This window comes from Alternaria conjuncta (genome assembly GCF_024043145.1).
Source record: "Alternaria conjuncta strain BMP 0040 chromosome Unknown scaffold_9, whole genome shotgun sequence".
Classification (NCBI taxonomy): Eukaryota; Fungi; Ascomycota; class Dothideomycetes; order Pleosporales; family Pleosporaceae; genus Alternaria; species Alternaria conjuncta.
The window spans coordinates 1018035-1037067 of NW_026250098.1; the positions used below are offsets into that span (position 1 = coordinate 1018035).

The 19033-nt window shown below is 53.0% G+C and overlaps 7 protein-coding genes across 7 annotated transcripts; 2 read left to right on the top strand and 5 right to left on the bottom strand.

The window, feature by feature from the left end:
- Window positions 1-3623: 3623 nt before the first annotated feature.
- J4E85_006814 (uncharacterized protein) lies at window positions 3624-4454 on the top strand (the record flags this gene model as incomplete). Its single annotated transcript, XM_051471049.1, has 2 exons — window positions 3624-3786; window positions 3838-4454. The coding sequence occupies 2 exons, from the start codon at window positions 3624-3626 to the stop codon at window positions 4452-4454; spliced, it is 780 nt and encodes a 259-aa protein (XP_051325259.1).
- Window positions 4455-4634: 180 nt separating this feature from the next.
- On the top strand, window positions 4635-5313 carry J4E85_006815 (uncharacterized protein; the record flags this gene model as incomplete). Its single annotated transcript, XM_051471050.1, is given in 2 exon segments — window positions 4635-4661; window positions 4678-5313. 2 exon segments carry the CDS (start codon window positions 4635-4637, stop codon window positions 5311-5313), a joined length of 663 nt encoding a protein of 220 aa, XP_051325260.1.
- Window positions 5314-5669: 356 nt separating this feature from the next.
- On the bottom strand, window positions 5670-6509 carry J4E85_006816 (uncharacterized protein; the record flags this gene model as incomplete). Its single annotated transcript, XM_051471051.1, has 2 exons — window positions 5670-6080; window positions 6243-6509. 2 exons carry the CDS (start codon window positions 6507-6509, stop codon window positions 5670-5672), a joined length of 678 nt encoding a protein of 225 aa, XP_051325261.1.
- A 1231-nt stretch (window positions 6510-7740) lies between these two features.
- Window positions 7741-9355, bottom strand: J4E85_006817 (uncharacterized protein; the record flags this gene model as incomplete). Its single annotated transcript, XM_051471052.1, has 2 exons — window positions 7741-9081; window positions 9131-9355. 2 exons carry the CDS (start codon window positions 9353-9355, stop codon window positions 7741-7743), a joined length of 1566 nt encoding a protein of 521 aa, XP_051325262.1.
- A 2354-nt stretch (window positions 9356-11709) lies between these two features.
- On the bottom strand, window positions 11710-12234 carry J4E85_006818 (uncharacterized protein; the record flags this gene model as incomplete). Its single annotated transcript, XM_051471053.1, has 1 exon — window positions 11710-12234. The coding sequence occupies one exon, from the start codon at window positions 12232-12234 to the stop codon at window positions 11710-11712; it is 525 nt and encodes a 174-aa protein (XP_051325263.1).
- Window positions 12235-12619: 385 nt separating this feature from the next.
- Window positions 12620-14154, bottom strand: RVB1 (RuvB ATP-dependent DNA helicase pontin; the record flags this gene model as incomplete). The annotated part of the gene is made up of 4 exons (XM_051471054.1): window positions 12620-13087; window positions 13133-13680; window positions 13732-13951; window positions 14002-14154. The coding sequence occupies 4 exons, from the start codon at window positions 14152-14154 to the stop codon at window positions 12620-12622; spliced, it is 1389 nt and encodes a 462-aa protein (XP_051325264.1).
- A 1246-nt stretch (window positions 14155-15400) lies between these two features.
- J4E85_006820 (uncharacterized protein) lies at window positions 15401-18124 on the bottom strand (the record flags this gene model as incomplete). Its single annotated transcript, XM_051471055.1, has 3 exons — window positions 15401-15456; window positions 15505-17948; window positions 18021-18124. The coding sequence occupies 3 exons, from the start codon at window positions 18122-18124 to the stop codon at window positions 15401-15403; spliced, it is 2604 nt and encodes an 867-aa protein (XP_051325265.1).
- Window positions 18125-19033: the final 909 nt, after the last annotated feature.

The window sequence follows — 19033 nt, forward strand, 5'->3', positions numbered from 1 at the left end:
CGCTGAGGGTGTGCAGACTGGACCAATCACGACGCTGCCTCTGGTGGGCTGGCAACTGTCGTACTCCGAGCTTGCGTCGAGAATCTTCAGCCTGATGGCATCTTGACCATCGTTTCCCATCCCGCACAGCCTAAATTGACGCCACTCGAGACCAGGGAGCGTGATTGGCGATGCGTGTTACTTCAACGATCACTCAACGGAGAGCCTTGTCTCCCGCAGCCCGCGACTTGGTTGTTAAGGCCTTGTTTCCTCCAGCTGATCTTCATTGAAGCCGAAGGTATTGCAGGGTGAAGATTCGGTAGCGTTGTTTGGAAACTGCTGGGATAGATTGAGTTTAACAGGCAGCAGATTTGCTGTCTGGCACAATCCTTGTTGTCGCAAAGCGTCACTCACATGGTGACACATTCTGGTAGGAGCTGGTTGCAAAGGCGCAAAATCGTTGCGTTTGGTGATGGATGGCAGTTGCGGACTGAGTGTTCACATGTCGCGCAAACGTCATCCGTGATCGTAGGCTGACCCCACCAGTCCAGAGGGTGAGACGACTAGCGACTTCTGCTAATATTCGGAGCTCTTCTCGGCATCTCAGCTTGGCGAGCGTAGTTAGGCCACCACAGCTTGGAGGAAATGCGGAGGGCATACGTCACATGACTGCCAAGCACGGCGGATTCCGGGGTATAATTATGAAGTTGGCGTGGTGCACGTGTATCTCGCTTGTTATCGAAATGGAGTACGATGTTCATTCCTCACATTAACACTTGATCTTTCGGATGAAGCAGTGAGGTCGGAGCCTGTGCGCTCACTGCTTTTGAAGGCGAAGTCGTCAATGCTAAGGCGTCGCTGTTAAGGCGTTGACGGTGAGGCGTCAATGTTGCGTGTTCGGCCGAGGGTCGTCAGGCCTCTCGTACAGTATTACCCCGCCGTCCCTACACTCCAGGTAATTCAGGTTGCCAGCCTGGGAAAGACACAAACATCGACTTCCTGCCTTCAAGCATGGAAGAACTAAGCTTGGTTCCTCACGCTGATAACGTTCGTCGCATTAGTCTAGTACTATCAGATGACTCGACTCGCACGACACCTGGGACTAAGCTACAGCAATACCGGGCAAGCAGGAGGCAAGATGTCCAGCCTCAAAGCGCCACTGTCGGCGCTGCTGCAACGACGCTCTGTCATAAGTGCCGCAACATGCACTTCAAACCTTATGAAGACTGCTCACTCGAGTTGCAGGGAGCGGTCATCCAATCACCATACGCGTCACTATACTATCTGCATTCTCCGGGCCTTGACTCTCTTATGCAGACTGCGGACTCAGGCTGCCTTTTCTGCAAGACCATTGCGCATCGTTTTTTAATGGATACAGAACTCTGGAATGACACGCGCGTTGCCGGGGAACAGATTGTTTTCAATCTTTCTCTCAACTACGACGATCAAGGAGTGGGGACTCCATGCTTCGACAATCTCACAGTGTACAGTTGCGAACGCAACTGGTTTTTCCAATGCGAGAGTGATCTACCAGGTAAGAGCCTCTATCCACCCGTTATGAGGTCTCATTGGCTTACTGCTATCTGTAGTCGCATTCCAAAAGCCATTGGCGGCGTTAGCTTCACCAAATTCTGCGGCCGGCGATAGTAATGCTGAAGATCCGATGTATTCGTACTGGACAGACTCTTCGACACTATCAGAAGCAAACATGGAACTTGCGTCAACGTGGTCTCACTTATGCCTGAGCGAACACCCCGGCTGTAGTATCGACACAGACTACACCTTACCTACCCGCGTCATTCGTATCAAAGGGCCCCGAGATATTGTCTTAGAAGACGGCGAGGAAAGATGCCTTCCGTATCTTACACTAAGCTACAAATGGGGCGATACGAAGAGGTACTGCACTTTGACTGAGAACATCGCCAGCCATAAGCAGAAGATACCGCTTGAAGCCCTACCAAAGACCTTCCAGCACGCCCTGTTGGTTACAAATCGTTTGGGGTTCGAGTATCTGTGGATTGATGCACTTTGCATCATACACGACTCACCCGAGGACCTGCAGAATGAGATCAGCCAGATGGGCAGCATTTACCAAGCGTCAACAATAACATTGTTTGCGGAAGCAGGAGATGATTCTGAAGCTGGATTGTCCATCCCACGAGATCCTCGCACGTCTAAACCCTGCAAATTGGATTTTAGGGCGACCTTCAATAGCCGTGTGTTGGAAGTGTCGAGATATGCTTGTTATAACCCGTTCAACCTCTTACATACTGAATCAAAGCAGTCGCCTCTTCAGCAAAGAGGATGGGTTCTACAGGAAGAGCTCCTGTCACCACGACTTTTGAAATTCGGGTCTCGCCAACTCAAGTGGGAATGCCGACATTCTACTCTTTGTGAGAGTCTCCCTCATGATCATAAGCGCAACGCTACTATGCGCCCCAAAAATCATGAACTGCGTTCTTGGATGTACGACCGTAGAGCTGCACAGGATTCGGACAGTCAAAGACGAAAGAATTTGTTCACGTGCTGGTGCGAACTTGTTGAGAACTACTGCAAGCGCTCGCTCACGCACGCAAATGATGCTCTACCAGCCATTGCCGGCATTGCGAATGTATTTGCGAAGAATAACCAACTATCGTATATCAACGGGCTCTGGAAAGAGGACCTGCCTTTGGGACTACTTTGGGCCGTTCATAAAGGCGACAGTGCGCATACATCACATTCGTCTCATCAGCAAGCTATCGATAGGCCAGACGCTCCCTCTTGGACCTGGTTATCGCAGTGGGGTAAATCCATTGAGTTCGAACAAAAGCAGTTGCGGCATTGGGCCGAGTCCTACGATATAACGATCGATCAACTGGGCCACGCTGATGACGATCTCGATGAGACAGGTTATGGTCGAGACGAAATCCCTCCAGATCAAAGCATGAGTTTCCAACAAGTAGACATGAGACCGCTTCGACTTCGAGGTTATCTCATCAAAGGAGACGTAGAGCTGGGTAGTTGGTCACCTTTGTTTCCACAAGCGTGGGGACGACGTGTGACCACGCGTCATACCCAGGAGGATATGGGGATTTTCTTCCCCGATTCAGATCCGTTCATAGAGCCCATACTTGAGGTCTTATGTTGTTTTTGTGTCGTGTGTGAGGATAAAAATAGCGCTGTGTATTTGTGGTTAGCTTTGGTATCCACATCTCAGCCGGACGTCTACAATCGAGTCGGCATGGGCCGGCTCACCATTGACGACAAGACTCAGCCCTTGCCATCATATTGGGAAGCTGAGGGCAAAGCGACGTTCACTTTGGTGTAAGAGGTGGTGAGCAATATATGATTACTTTTTTGAACGCGCGGGGCGCAGGTGGCGTGGCCTCGCCCTGCGCCCATCCCCGGCCTCCAACTCACAGACCAATCCATCTCTTGAATGTGATGCACGGTCAAACAAGTAGAGGCTAGTACTTTCGCAAACTTGAATATACTCTGCAAGGGCTCATTCCTACGTCAGCGCTCTCAGAGACGACAGGACCTGACCCCCAAGCCTTTCAGGCATCCACGGGTTCCCGCAGTCCTGCGACCCTACATATCCTGCGCGCGTCTCACGCTTATCCTTTGCCAACGATCGCTCGCGCAACATAGGACAAGCAAGTATGGCAACACAAGAAGAGAGCCAGGTTAAAGAATGTAAAGAATTCTTGCAGAAGTTCGAAAGATGGGCAGATCCGACCTGGGGCTTCTTCGTTTATGGCACCTATACGCGCCCACAAGGCCAGGAAGTCTCAAACGAAGATACAGACAAGGAAAGCAAAGCATGTCAGTGGAAATTAATGCAGCCTATCGAGTGCAAGTATTGATGAACAACAGATGCGACCGATGATGATGCGCACTTCCAAGCAGTGATCGGCAAAGTTTACGCCCACGCAACAGACAACCTGCGTTACAGCAACCCCGCGCCATACAACCAGAAGATAATAGACATATTACGTCTCGATCCTGCTGCTTATATGCCTGGCGCGTCGCTCGACGTCGTCTGCAGGCATTTCCGCCAGCATTATGCTCAAAAGGTCTTCCCGGAGACAATGGGTGAACCTGGGCCTCCTGCAATACAGGACGACATTCCCGATGAGGAGAAACTCGGTCCAAAGTGGGCCTGGTGTATAGTCATCGATGATGAAGCTCTTGAGAGTTTGGAGAACGGCCCCGACCCCATAGGAGATACGCCGCCGGAAGGCGTGAATCCTCTCAAACTAGCATACAATGCTAAAGAAGCATTTGTAAAGTTACTATCTGGGATGAAGACGACAATGGAGGGGCCTGAAGTGATCGCTGCGGCAGGTCGTCCAGGTAGTGGATGTCCTCAAACAGTGTGGAATGGATGGCTTAAGTTCTCTCCTGTGGATCTTATGGGTGTTTGGATTCAGGCGGAGAGCAACGGTATCATTGATCAGTTTTACGGGGAGGATAAGCTTTTCGACTGGTAATCGTCGAGGGTGATGTGCCGCATGTGCGATGCGATGACAGCTTGGGTACGTACACTTGGCACTCCAATCGATCAAATCAGATCCTCTAGGCAACCATCCTTCCTTCAAGGATAGCCGATATAACCGAACTCACCTAGATCATCCTGATAGAGTCATCTGAAAACTAACACAACACTCACGATGGCGCACCAGATATCACTGACTCCGGTAGGAGATAATTCAGCTAGCGCGTATCGGTGGCGATGCTGACTTTTCGAAGGGTTACAAACTGCACTCAGATGTAACAACGCTGACACGCCCTTACACCTTCCTCGTAGCCGTTACACCGAAATCATCGACCATCATGAGATACGGGGCGCCTTCAAGCCCCAGCATACAGCTGCATACACAGCTCACTCCTGCTCAAATTCAACTCATCCAGTCCCACGAGGACTTCGGCGAAGTACGCATCCCAGTCAGCGAGCTTGATCTCGCAAACTTCCTTCGCAGCCAGATCGAACTCCTGGCTTCATCGCAAGACGCACCGACGGTATCGAAGCTGATCGCCCGATTACTAGATGCAAATGTTGGCGATGATGACCATGGTAGCGGTAATGGTGGCCACAGCGTTGTAGCCCATATCCTAAGCTTCACAGTTCTCGGTGATCAAAGTGGGGAGCTGGTTCCAGAGGGCCGCATGTTACTGTGGAAGTGGGATAAACCTCAAAGCCAGTACCGGAAGACAGGCTCCTGGGGCCATAGTTTGACAAAAGTCCTGGTCGATGCCGAGTGGAACACTGGTAAAGATGTCACGCTATACGTGAAGGCTGTTGAAGAGGAGGAGTATGAGAGGGTGTTGAAAGGCGAGATGAAGACATAAGCGGCGTTCACTTGAGATGAGACCGGGTAGCGTAAGGTATCTTGATGTGAGACACCTGAATGTTGAGACAGGAGGATGGAGCGACCGTGCTTTCTCAGAAAGCTCATTTTTGGAAGGCGCTATGCTTAATTAGTGTTAGACACACCACGTGTCGAAGGAACGTTCCTTCCGTCACTCATTTTCAGTTCAGATATGAACGTCAACATTATGCATACAACACTAATACAAGCGTTGCCTATGAGCCTTTAATCAAGAAAGGACCTCATCTGTACATCCAAAACCATCTAAACGTGTTCAAAAACGTAAACAAAAGCACATCCCTCATCATCTCTCCAAACCAGACGCAACTACCCACCTCACGAACCACTACTACGCTTCCGCAGCAGCGGCATCGACGGCATCTTCGTCAACCGCCTAACCTTCGCCAACGCCTTCGGACTTGGGCTCAGGCTCGCCGTCGGCGTCTTATCCTTCATCGCGTTCTTAGACTCCGCAAGGACCTCACCCGTTCCAGACTTGTGTGGCACGAGGAAAGACTCGAATGTCGCCTCTGGGTTAGCGCGGAAGCGCACTTCTTGGTTCAGAGGGCTGCGTACATGGTTCGAAGAGCTAGAGGATGACGGGCCTGATGGGGTTGCTAGAGGCGAGATACGACGGGTGTTGTTTGCGGTTGTGCGAGAGCTGGACGGCTGGTAGAAATAATCTCCGCTACTAGCTGCACGGGCGTGTGAGTAGCGACGGTTGCGCGGCTCTTCGTACTCCTCAGGCTGTGCAGTTGGTGTTGACCGAGGTAGTGGAGGTGGCAGTATAGAAGAGCGAAGGTCGTATGTCGACTGAGAAGACTGCCAAAATTGCGTGCGACCATGTTCTTCATCCTTCGTATCGTCAGTTGTTTTCCTAATCCGAGATATATGCAATTTATTACGCACCTTCTCCTTCGTCTTGGCTACAGCGGGCTGGCTTTGCTGCATCTTGTGCTCAATCCCCGCGAGCGCGATTATCTTCTCTTCCAAGGGCATGGCCTGGGGTATCAAGCCCCTGCGACCCTCATGGTGAGTGTAAAGGCGCTCGTCCGACCACTCTTGGAGGTTGTGGTTCTTCTCGCCTTGTGCGAGCGCTTTCAGGTCCTCTACAGACAGCGCCTGAGCGTAGTAGCGTGGTTTTGGCGCGGGTTGCTCCCATGAGTAGAGCGACATAGAGTCGACTGAGTGACGACGCGCGCTTGACTCTGTAAGGTGGTATCGAGGTTGCGGGCTGGTGCTTGTGGAGCGATTAGTCGTGTTGCTAGTCACGAGAGGCGTCAAGAAGTCGGTGTCGAGTGGACCAAAGTGCTCTTGCAAGGAAGAAGTGAAAACAGGTACTGCCACTGGCTGCTCAAACGGCTCACTCAAATTTGCAGCGACATTGTACGAGGTAGAGTCCTCTGTGCACCCCAGGACTGTGTGTGTCAAAGGCTCCCGCGGGATCGCATCAAAAGAGAAATCCGAAGCCGCATCAGAGTCGTCCACTACGCGCGGGCAGTTTTCATCGCCAAATTCATCATCACATGCCCTCATCTTCCCTTTGGCAGACGCTGTAGGCCTTGGGTAGCTCATGAGCGCGGTTGACACTCGTTTCGAGACTTGTGAGGTGAAAATAATATATTTGTATTTCGCAAAAGGTTCTTCAAAATGGGTACGTTTGATGGGTTGGAGATGCGTGCAATATTGAGCTCGCAAGGATGAAGACGCCTTTCTTGGAGCAAAAGATACCTGCTTATATGCGCGTGGGCAAAAATCAGTGTGAAAACCCATCGTCTGTACGATGCGCTTCTAGGGTAGAGGAGCCTGCATCATTCACAATGAATGATACCTTGATGAGTGAACAGAGCAAGACGCCCAGAGAGCCTTGTACGAGGTGCCGGCCCATCATTCACTGTCATCCCCCTAGCTCCTCTGATCTCACGCTGGGCCCTCTGCCTTCGCTTCTTCTTCATGCATCTTTCTGTTCTCTTCCTCAGGTGTTTACTGCCTCCTCGCGGATGTGTAACAAGCTGCCATACAGCTCACTTCCGGCATTTGCCTTCTCTTCGTGCGATGCGTCAGCCGTAGGAGTATGGACATGGCTTCCGAATGACATCGTGTGTCAGATGTCTCAGTTTTGCGTCGCCGTTTGGCGTACGAATGTTTGATGTCTTGCGTCCTATTATCCATCGCGTTGTTCATATGTAAGCCCAGTAGAAAAAGCTGAAGAGCATGGTAGCGGCGCCCATGTACGCGGATGGAAGAGGTGTGTGCCGAGTTCCGAGAGAGGTGGGGTCGAATACGGGTCTACGGTCTTCGTTAGCTCACGTTCCCGACTTGGCGTAACTTCTGGATAAGGCAAGAATATCATCGGTACGCAATCTGCCGGCATATGACAGGCCGCTTGGTTAGAAGGGGTGTGGACTTACTGCTTCAGGTGCAAACCCATGTCGTCGATGGCATCGCACTTTTGCCACTCGGTCTCGGGAATAGCTTCCATGGCTACTTCATTCTTGTCGTTGAAGCTTAACCGCTGCCCTTCGCTTGCGCCAAATGAGTGCCAGTCTGGGCTTTGGAGCTCCGAACCTTTGGAGACCAGATACTCTGCAGCGTGGGTGTTTGGGTCATAGCTTCGTATGAATGATGCCCAGTACGCCTGGACAAAGACACCAGCCGCTGAAGTGGCATTGTTCCAGATTGGCAGGAGTTCGCCAACGTGTGATGCAGTTCCAACATTCCATCTGTACTGCCAAGTCGGGTTCGTGTTGTTGAGGGCGTACGTATCAGTAATGTTGAGACTAGGACAGTTGTAGCGGATATAACCATAGACATCGGCGGTCAATGATCTCCAGCGAGCGTCGCCAGTGGTACCAATGTTGCCATCCCAAAGCTGACGAATCGTGTCCCATTTTATACCGGGGTATTGATCAACTAGGAAGTCTTGAGCTCGAGGTTGAGACATGATACTCTTGGCCACAAAGTTGATCCCGTCGTTTGTGGCGGTACCGAAAATAGTAGGCACGTTGACGAAGTGGCCAGCCTTCAATTCGTTGAAGGTGAAGTCTTTGATGAAATCGTAGTCCAATGTCGGGTTCCAGAAGTAAAGCGGTGGGTTCTTGCCGCCTGGGAAAGGCTTAAGCAGAGTACGCACAGCATCCTGGAAGATGACCGCATCCAAGCTGGCCATGCAATTGAGATCCGCGCATCCGGTTTGGTGTAGTAGCTCATCATACTGCCATTGGCTATTCTCGACATCTCGCATGGATGGAAAGGCTGGAGATTCGGCAGCAGCGGCGTGGAAGAGGCCATCGTCTCGACCACCGTATGCGGTAAGTTGGAAGACCACTGAACCTCCACCAGCACTTGCGCCTCCAATGGTAACGTGCCCTGGATCGCCTCCGAATTGTTGGATATGCTTTTGAACCCATTCGAGTGCCTTCCTCTGATCTTTCAGTCCGTTGTTCAAACTCAGGCTCTGGTTTGCAACAATCTCCTTGCTAGCCAGGAATCCATAAGGCCCCACTCGATAGTTGAAGTTGACCACAACCATGCCGTCGTCGCCGGCATCAATCAAGTCTGCACCGTTGTAATTCGCATTGCCGTTCATGTTGAAGCCGCCGCCTTGGATGAAGACATAAACCGGTAACATGCTTTTGTTGGTAGCTCTTTCTGGTGCAAAGACGTTAACGAACAGGCAGTCTTCCGAGTGTTTTCCCCCGAATTCGGCTGTCAGACTGCTCTTGGTGCCGATACATAGGGGTCCAAACTAAACTGCTGTTAGCGTGGTGTCCACAAACCGTGAAAACGCCCTGTACCTTTGTAGCGTCAACAACATTGCGCTCATCTTCGGGATCCTGAGGTGCAGCGAATCGAAGTCCATCTGAACGGATTGGCCTGCGGGCATATCGCATACCAGCCCATCGTATGACACCATTGCCGATATCTTTCCCACGGTATTGCGCGTATCCAAGGTCGATAGTCTCCTTCAATGCGAGGGCGTGCTGAAAGAAAAGCGCTGCACAAAGCAGCAAACGAAACATTGTCGACAGCTGTGTGATAAAGCGAGGAAAGAAAGGCAGCCGCAAAGTATCTTGACAATCTGTATCGTGTTCGGCCGCGCTGCCCCTGGTTGTCGCCGAAGGGTCGTTCCGATACGAGCTATGCTATAGTGCGGCAGGGCTATGGTAGATCGTTGTTCTAGGGGAACGAGATAGAAAAACAAAGGGAACTTGACAATTGCATCATAGTTTCATAGCGGAAACTGGCGTGAGAAGGTACACTATTTCCGAGGCGTTAGCATTCACGGGTGGCGCCTGTTGGCACTGTGTGAGTACATACCGAGGGAACAGTCAGTGACATTAGCATCGTGCTGCTAGCAAACGTAAGCTCGAGGGCTGAGTCGGTGGTAGGACAACTCAGGTCCACGTCACAGAAGGGCGGACTCCGCGGGTATAAAAGAGCCCGGGCGACTTTGTTGTTGGTCTTACCTAGGTACCTATCGCTGCATTGCTCAACACGTACCGCCGCCAGCCACAGCATCAAGCCAGGGTAATTCGAAATCCAGACCATTCGCATGCATGAGGATGCGACAGACACTGTGACTGGGTAGCCCTAGGCCTATGGAAGTGGATAGTGCTGACCAGGGTGATTTACCGACAGGTCGTAGCGCGCGCTGACGGTGTAATTACACCGAGACCATTGCTGCACGACTCCAGGGCTGTGTTTCGTTGGACACCTGAGGCCCGCGGAACTCAATCCGGATTGAGGACAGCGATAGGGGCAGTTGGGGGGATGCAGCATGATGGCTAGCGCTGGACGGGACGGCAGATGAGGATTGACGACAACAATGAGATCAGATCTACGATAGAAGAGCGGCTGGCGGGCGGCCAGCGTTGATGATCAGAAAGCCATGTGGGACCTGCAGCTAAATCCATGATGCGAAAGCTTGATCACTCCAAGGATGATAAGCGACATCCTTGCCGGCTTCCCCCCCAAAGGGCAGGATCGGCCCTGCCAACGCCCGTCCAGCACGGCTGAAACCTGGGCACAGGAATGAAACCACCATGGCCTTGCACAACACACCCGCCCTCACGAAATTTTGTGGAAACAATCATGTCCTGCGATCCAAGGTTTTCGCTCATAGCTTGGCCTCATCATAGCAAGCAATGATGCTGCGCAAGCTCATGTGGGAATACTTGGCTTCCTCGCGATGCCCGAATGGCGTTCAACAGCCACGTCGAGACGTGCTTGGCTGATCCTCTTGCAACTTTTGTGAATGCCTAGGTACGCCCCGCTGCATCGTCAGCTGTCATCTCAAGTGTGTTGTGTGTTGTTCAAGCACTCGCCCGGCTGGAAACCTGCTCGTCCTAAACACATGGTGCAAGTGCGTCATTAGGGTTCATTCCAACGGTCGTGCATCAATAAATTTCATCCACGGTTCAGCCACAGAGAACCAAGCAGCAACTCTTCAGTTTCGGAAACCGAAAGTCTACCGAGCACGGATGAACCCCGCATCGAAGCACCAGAGCACGCCCTCCTCAGAAAAGGTCGAACACCTCCTAGCGAGCTCAAACTTCACAACCCTACAACGCCACAACAACAACGTTTTAAAGAAGTAAGACCCTACAGGAATAACTCTCCTCTATATAAAATATAAGGAGAAGAGTTTAAAAAAAATCTATAGCTTCTTATTCTTGTGTGCAGAAGCTTCGGGGATAAACCCCCGTTCGATTTTTTCTGAGAAGGGCGTGAGAGTGTTGTTAGATTCCCGAGGTCGGTGATCCGGGGGAGTGCACTGCCGCGGAACTCCAAGCTATCCGAACGCCATGCAAGCCACCAAACCAGAGTTCTAGAACTTCCACCACTCTTACACCTCACCTTATGTATTCCAATATCGCTTCTTGTGTGTACGAACGTAAAACTACATGCAGTGTGGTTGAATCTGAAAGCTATCATAAACGGCATCGCTAATATGATGGCATTGCTGTTGTTCAATGCACTCATTCTTCAATAATATGTAATCCACTCTTCACGCGGATTGTCACGTCTCTGGAGATATTCGAATGCATCTTTCGGGATGATAATAGAGGCATTGGCACTCACTGAATCACTCATGGGAGATACCCGCTCATGACAACATGTGTAATTATTGGGGGTAGGTGGAGGTATGGGTTCTCACATGTATCCACTTCGAAAGCCGTCAGATCTGGAGGACGACTAGTTACATGCATTATGGCATTCGTCTTTACATGACTTGCACCTCTTTACAATGGTATGAACACGATTGAGCGTCTTGTTCACCCTCCCTAGTATAGTATATACATATCCACATCATCCATAGTCCGTCCAGTCAATCCCCTCACCTCCCCCGTTCACTCCTTCTCTCCTCACCCCCTCAAAAATCAGTAACCCTCCCATTATAACTCCAATCCCCCGTCTTCCCCGTACTCCCCCACCTAAGCGGCTCATTCTTCGGTCCGCCCACCTCCCCCGTCTTAGGATTGACATCGCCCTCAAACTCCGGCGGCGCCCCTCTCCTCATATTAGGATGGAACTCCTCTCCCTTCTTAATCTGCTTGCCATTCTCAAATCTAATCTCCGGCCCTTCACTACTAGCACTATCAGGCGACTGGTTTATCTGGGGTCGTGACGCCGAGGCTGGAGACGCGGGTGTAGGAGACGAGTCCGGCGACTGGTTGATGCGCATGCGGATGTTGGGGGTCGAGGTAGGTGTTTCGATGTCCTTTGGGGTGCTGAAGGCGCCAGTGCTTTGCTTTTGTAGCTTTTCGAAGATTTCTTGGTCTTCTTTGGGGAGGCGTGGTGGTGCTGGGCCCGAGCCAAAAGGTGCTTGCGCGTGTCGGGTGGAGATGCTGAAGGTGCGGCGGGAGAGCTGGCGCGGGAGGCGCGTGATGGTGCGCATTGTGGCGGCCATGACGGGTGTTGTACAGGTAATCGAGCTGCTGAGAGATACGTGGTTTGCACAAGGTATGTTGCGTGGAAAGTGAAAGTTGTTTGTGAGTCGAAGGCGAAGACGACTTTCTTGACTGTCGATCTGGGCCGCGGTTCGTACGGAGCCAATCGGAGCCTTGCAGTGGCAACGGAGGTCGCATTTTCGTAGATCGTGGACAGGCATCACAACATTCTACATATCTGAATGTACAGTCCCGAATTATTATCGTGATATGGAATGACCCCAGTACATGTTGCGTGTAACTTTTCAGAAAGTTATCGTCCCTTCTGGGTGAAAACGCCCACCATCCTCTGCATCCAAACGCCAGGCTATCGTACAAACTGCAGCACAACCTCTACGAAATGTATCCGTTCGTCTCGCCCAGTGCTCGCGCACTCCTTCCTGCATCCAAGAACAGGCTTTGACATTCCTCCACATCGTCCACCTCGATTTGCTTGTTCTCCCGTCCATTGACCTCTGCCAGTACACTTGCGGGTGCGAGAAGTTGCAGCGCGTATCGCAGACTGATCTTCTCACCAAGAGCGCTGACCTTCTCCTTCGCAGGCGCAGAGATGTTGAGCTTCTCGGTTGTGACGCGCGTGGAGATAATCGACTTGATCTCTGCGGGTCCGTATGGGTGTGTAGGGATGATGAGCAGACGCGCGAGGAGATCGGTCGGGATGCCGTGCGCTGAAGGAGGAAGATTCTCCCCGCCACGGATATGTGTGTTGCCGCGGTTCGATGCGAGGATGACAAGAGGTGACAGAGGGGATTCCAGAGCGCGGTTCAGGAACGTGAATGCCTCGAGATCGAGCATGTGAACCTGCGCATGTTAGTTGAGTTCATGGGCCAAGAAGTAGTGTCTTACCTCGTCAATGAAGAGCACACCGGGTACTAGGTCTGCGATGCCCTGGTCGATGTACCTATTGACAACCTTGTTGATCTCTAACCGCAGCTTCTCGGTAATCTCGGTCTTCTTGGGCTTCATCAACTGTCCCATCATGCTCATGATGTCCTGTCCACCTTGCGGCCGCGCGTTGGCGACATCTAGGTCGTGCAGGGTGACGTCCTGAACGATCTCCTTCTTCTTGTGCACATCGCCCTTGGGTATCGGGACGTATTCCTCCGCCTCAAGGTCAAACTCAGTCGCGTAAGCGTCCGATCGTCCGACGCGCTTTACGGCTCCCGTGTTGGCTTCAATGTAGATGACATCGCCCAGACGGACGCGCTCCTTCTGTATAGCCTCGTATATGGATGGATCGAGTCGCAGCTTCTTTGTGCCCTTCGCAGACTTGAGGTTGATGAGGAGGTGCGAAATGGTGCGGCCATAGCCTCCGAGCGGGTTTTCGGCTTCTTCAGGCGTAAGCTCTGTCACTTCACCTTCGTAGACCTCCTTGGTTTCCTTCACGCGAAGACCTGTTCAATGTATCAGTACAGTCCGTGTCCATGGATCAAGTGAATGCGCACCTATCGCTCTCCTGAAGTTCTCCATGAGCGCTTCGGTCTTCTTGACCTCCGCAGAGTAGATCTCGCTGCCAACAATCGGACAGAATGGGACCTTGGTACCCAGCTCCTGGCTCACAGCCAACGCCAATGCGGTTTTGCCGGTTCCGGGGCCACCTGCGAGCAGCACGGCTCTGCCTGACATCTTCTTCGCTTTGACGAGGTCGACGACTAGACCACATGCCTGCGCTTGTTAGTACCCAGGCTGAACGAGAGTGCGCAGGGTTCGTGTACCTCTCGTGCTGCAGCTTGGCCGACGAAGCCGCCAGCTGAGGGAGTAGCGCGTCCATCGCTTGATAGACCTAGTCCTTTGATATGGGAATGCGCCGCGGTTCTGGATGAGCGATCGTGCGTGCTCTTGACTTCGCTGACTGGCACAGTCGTCATTTTCGTGTCGCAAGCGCTCAATTCTACGGAACGGCAAAGATTCGCAATCAGAGTGTCGACGGCAGTCGCGTGGGAAGGGTGGTGATGGTATGTACAGCTGGGCGCGCGTTGTTTGGGGTGTCTTGAGCTCGAAGTTTTGGGACGGATGGCAGTTCGCGAAAGGCACAGCTTAGCGCGTCGACCGCAGCACCGGCGCTCTATGTCAGTCACCCGCTGGAATCCCCACCCTCCGCCTCCACTCACAGCAGCAGGGCATTCACACTCCCGGGCCTGTCTCAGGGTCGCCCGCCGTACTGCCTACATTCTTGCTATCGCTCCAGCCTCTGCACTGCACACTACCGTTCACTAGCATTTTCGCCCATCGCGCCTTCCTCTATGGCGTCGCTGTCTATTCCCGTCACACGACGTCGCAGTCAGGGTCACTGCCTGAGCGAGGCGCCCAACACAGCGTACAGTATCTGATCTCCCTCTTACAGCGTCCGAGCCTGACAGTGCTACAGTCCATCGTCCTCAGAAGCATACCTAGCCATGTGCGCGCCCTGAGTACCGCCATCGCCATGGTCACCCCTCGGAACTTCCTCCCCCGAACATCCAGTGGCCGCTCCTTCACCCTGAGGGATCACGGGCTACCTTGAAAACACACATGTTATGCGAAAGAACTATACAGGCGAAGCGACACACGATAGCGGTTATCCCTTTCGGCCAGCTCCACAACTGCGCCGCATCCACTGGCATCCACTCTTGAGGCCTGCCGAGCCAAGACCACAAGCACCATGGAACATCACACGCCGAGGCACAACGCACATTTGGCAATATTATCTGGATTTTGTTCTGGGCTGCCTACCCGAGCAGCATACTCATACAGCAAAAGGATACTCGCATGTCCTCCATTTTCAGTCGAACCTCCACGCCAAGTGCCACCTGGGGCTTACAGCCCATGCCTTTGACCAAAGGGACCTAAAAAGACAAACCTCGTCACTCGTAATCCGTTGTCGGCATTGGTACCATGATCATGGCACCTCTAGGGTGTGGTCGGTGTGCAAGAGAATACTATACAATCGATGTGGGTTGTTGTGTATGGGTTTGGTGGTGAGTTGACGCCCTCCGACTTGAGCAAGCACTGACATTGCCTCAGTTCTCCCTGCCATCAGACGCCCACGTTCCATCATGTCAAGAAGAAGAAGAGATTGGACCAATCATCGAATCAGGGCGTCACACGAGAACAGCAGGGCTTATTGACGGAAGATCACTCCTCCTCGCTCTCGGAGCCGCTATCGTCATCATCGCTGGATGCATCATGCACTGCAGAGGTTAGTGGGTGATTGAAACGTGCACGTACTGACGACTCACCAGGTGGAGACTGGCTGGATCCCGACGCACCGCCTTGGAACGACTGCAGCTTCTCCTGGATCTTGCGCATGTTGTCTTCTTGCTCGCTCTTGCCCATGGGCTTGTTCTTCTTCGGTCGGGCCGCCGCCTGCTTCGAGACCTGCCTCGGCGGTTCAAAGTCATCATCGACCACGGCACCTCCCTTAGAGCTACGCAGAGACTTGATAAACCTCAACAACTCGCGGAGAGTATCATCGTTGATCTCGTCCATATCGAGCTCCATCTCGTCATCGTTCACGGTAGCAAGGTGCGGGCAGCCGTTTCTGATTATCTGGACCGCCTTACGCATATCGAGATCGCCGAGCGTACTGATACCCTCTGAAATCTCCTGCTTCTGGGCGAAACTCAGAGGCGCAGGAGCCTTTGCCTTCTTGACCGGAGCAGTCTTGATGGGCTTGGCAGGAGGTGGCACCGCAAGGGGAAGACTCTTCCTCTTTGCTGGTGGCGCCACAGCCTTCTTCTTCTTGCCAGGCAACTTGGGGGAAGTACGCTTGCCACCCGTCTGTTGTTGCAGAAGTTGTTGCGCTGTGGCGTTTAGTTGAGCAATCTGCTGTTGGATTGCAAGGAACTGCGCCTGAGCAGGGTCTATCTCCTCCTCCTCTTCGTCTTCCTCATCTTCCTCGTCGGAATAGAGGTCGCTTGGCGAGTGTTCAGGAGCAGGCGCATGCTGAGCAAGCCAGTCCGCCTTCTCCTTCCACAAGCTCTCGAAGAGATCTTCCATCTTGTGTCCCATCTGGTTGACAGCATCACCTTCAGGATTAAACTTGTAGCAGTTGTGGAAAACCAATTGCGCGTCCGCGTAGAAGTCCTTGGCACTCTGGTAGACACCGTTCTTCAGGTTCTTCTCGATCGTTCCAAAGTCCATCGGCTTCTTGATGATCTTGAGATAGGACGGGATGTTGAGTGCCACGGGATCTACGGGAGCGATGAATGGGTAAGTGACCGCACTGTACTTTGGCTTCATGAGCTCGGTAAGGACAGACTCGCAGAACTTGAGTTCTTGTTGGAACTTCTTCCGCCTCGGCTTTGCGTTGGTGTACGGCAAATCCTTCGACGGCCTGTGAATCTCTCGCTTTGGCCTACCGTCAGTGGTGGACGAATCACGTCGAATCAGTGGAGTACCGTCCTGCTGAAGAGGCCAGGCAGCCTGAGGCGAAGTCGCAGCCGGAGTAGCGACAGCAGGAGACTTGACGTTGGGCGGCGCAACGCGAGACTCACGTCGAGCCTTTTGCGAAGTGCTCACTGATGGCTTCTTGGCCTTTGCTGGCTTTGGAGGCTCTTCCGCAGCAGCGCCTCGGGGCATCTTACCCATGCCTTTCAAGAAGTAGGCGCGAAGGTTGTAACCTGCTTGCGTTACAGGATGCTCCTTGTTGTTGAAAAGCTCGCTGTTCGTGATCATCTGATCGAGATCTGCCATGAAATCCCTTACGTAAGTGTACTTTTTGTCCTTCAGCTTGTGCTCCATAGTCGTCAAGTCCATTGGGTTCTTGACAATGTCGGGATAAGTCGGGATATTGAGGGCTACAGGGTCAACAGGATCCTTGAACGCTAATGAAACCTTGATCTTCTTCGTGTTCCTTATCCGCTCAAGAAGAAACCTGTTCTGTGCATCCGTCATCGGAGTGGTGGGCCACTCTTCCCAATCAACAGCCTTGTGGACGCCAGATGCTTCTTGCGCAGAGTCGGATGTCGGGCCCGGGGTACCTCCATTTACGCTGGCCTGTTCTGCCTGATTCGGCAACTCCGGCAGCTTGAAGTCGGCTTGGGCCTCCTCTTCAGTCTTGGTGCGCTTCGCGTCGGGAATGTCGTCATCGTCATCCTCGCGGGGGCGCACCTTGCCAGAGGACGGGGCATCCTCCATTTCCCGGTCTACGATCGCCGGTGATTGAGCGGCAACGGATTGGGGTGCAGTGGCCGCATCGCCATCGGTCTTGATCGTGAGGTCGTGCATTGGCTTGGTAGGCGCTCCAGAGGACTCTGAGGGTTTCGACGCTTCAGGCGCATCAGCGGTGGTGTCCATACTATCTTCAGTCGGGCCTTCCTCTTTGTCGGCTAACTGGGTTTCGGGCACTTCCTGAGTGCTAGCGCCTGTTGCCTGGGTGGCTGAAGAGAGCTCCTCTGCAGTCGCTGGCTCATCGCGTACGTCTGAAATCGGCGCCTCGACAGCGTTCGCTACCGTGGCACCAACATCCGAGTCGCCGAACAGCGAATTATTGTCCTGGTTCTCAGGTAGATATTGTGCGACACCATCGATTCCGGCGGAAACGTTGGTAGTGGGCTCAACTGCAGGCGCTGACTCGTCCATGTCTACGTGATTTCCGTTGGTAGTGGGTTTTGATTGCGCGGTTGTATCGTCGATGGTGGTGGTCTTGGAGTCGGGTTCGTCGAAGAGTACATCGTGAACACTACTAGGTATTAGTAGGTTGCGCGAGGTGAGAGAGGAGGGGCGAATGAAGGTGAAGGGAAGAGCGACTTACCCGTTTGCCTCGGTATCCACTGCCATTGCGTCTGCCGGCGCAAAAGCGCTCGCCTTAAGGTCCAGGGAGGATTTGTCGACAGTAGGTGATGTCATTACTGCCATGGGGCCATGAAAGTCAAAGACGGGTTTGCGCGCGGCTGACAGAGTATATGGTGTGTTTGATGTTGTTGCTAATCTTGGATCGTTAGCGACTTCCGCTTTAGGCACACGCGACTGCGCAAGTATACGCGTGTTAATGACGGACACGGCAGTGAGGGAGGGATGGGCGCGTTTGCGGTAAAGGTGGGGTCGCAAAGTGAGGCTAGCGTCGGTGCAGTGACGCGAGGGATGAGGAGGGGCAGCTGCGGACTATATGTTGCAGAGGCTGAAACGCACGTGACTACGTACCAGACGGTGGCGGCGGCGAGGTAGCAGGGCGGCGACGGCAGTCGGTGATGAGTCAGACTTTATAGCGCCGACGCGTTTGTTGTGGTGGGCCAAGCGCGTAGAGGAAGAGGCAATAACGGCGTGGTGCAGCTGTGCGCCCTCTCAAGATGTGCGACAACAACACAAACGTTGGTGATGTGGTGCACGGATGGTGACGGCGGCTTGGGAGCGCAGACGGCGGGCGGTGAGGGCTAGTGTGCAGCGGATGCGGATGCAGACAGACGGGGATGGATGCGCGTATTAATTATGTCGGGTGAAGTGGGTGCAGCCGCCTAGACTTGGGACGCGATATACTGGGCCTTGGGCGGGTGATGAGGTGTGGCGGGGGAGTGCGAGTAAGGTTGGGTGATCGGGAGCAGGCGCGTATTGATTGGAGGCAGATCAGGAAAATGGACTCAAGAACGTCGAAGACAGACGCGAGAGGAGAGGCATTGGGGTTAAGTAGCCCGGCCCTTCCATCTCCGAGCCAAGCCTCAGAGCAGCCCCTGAAGTGCACTAGCCTCGAAGGGAACGTGTCCTTGCCGACTTCTTGACTATGCGCGTCCGCAACGCCGCGTCTGGACATTGTTTACCTGTTCTGTTGCA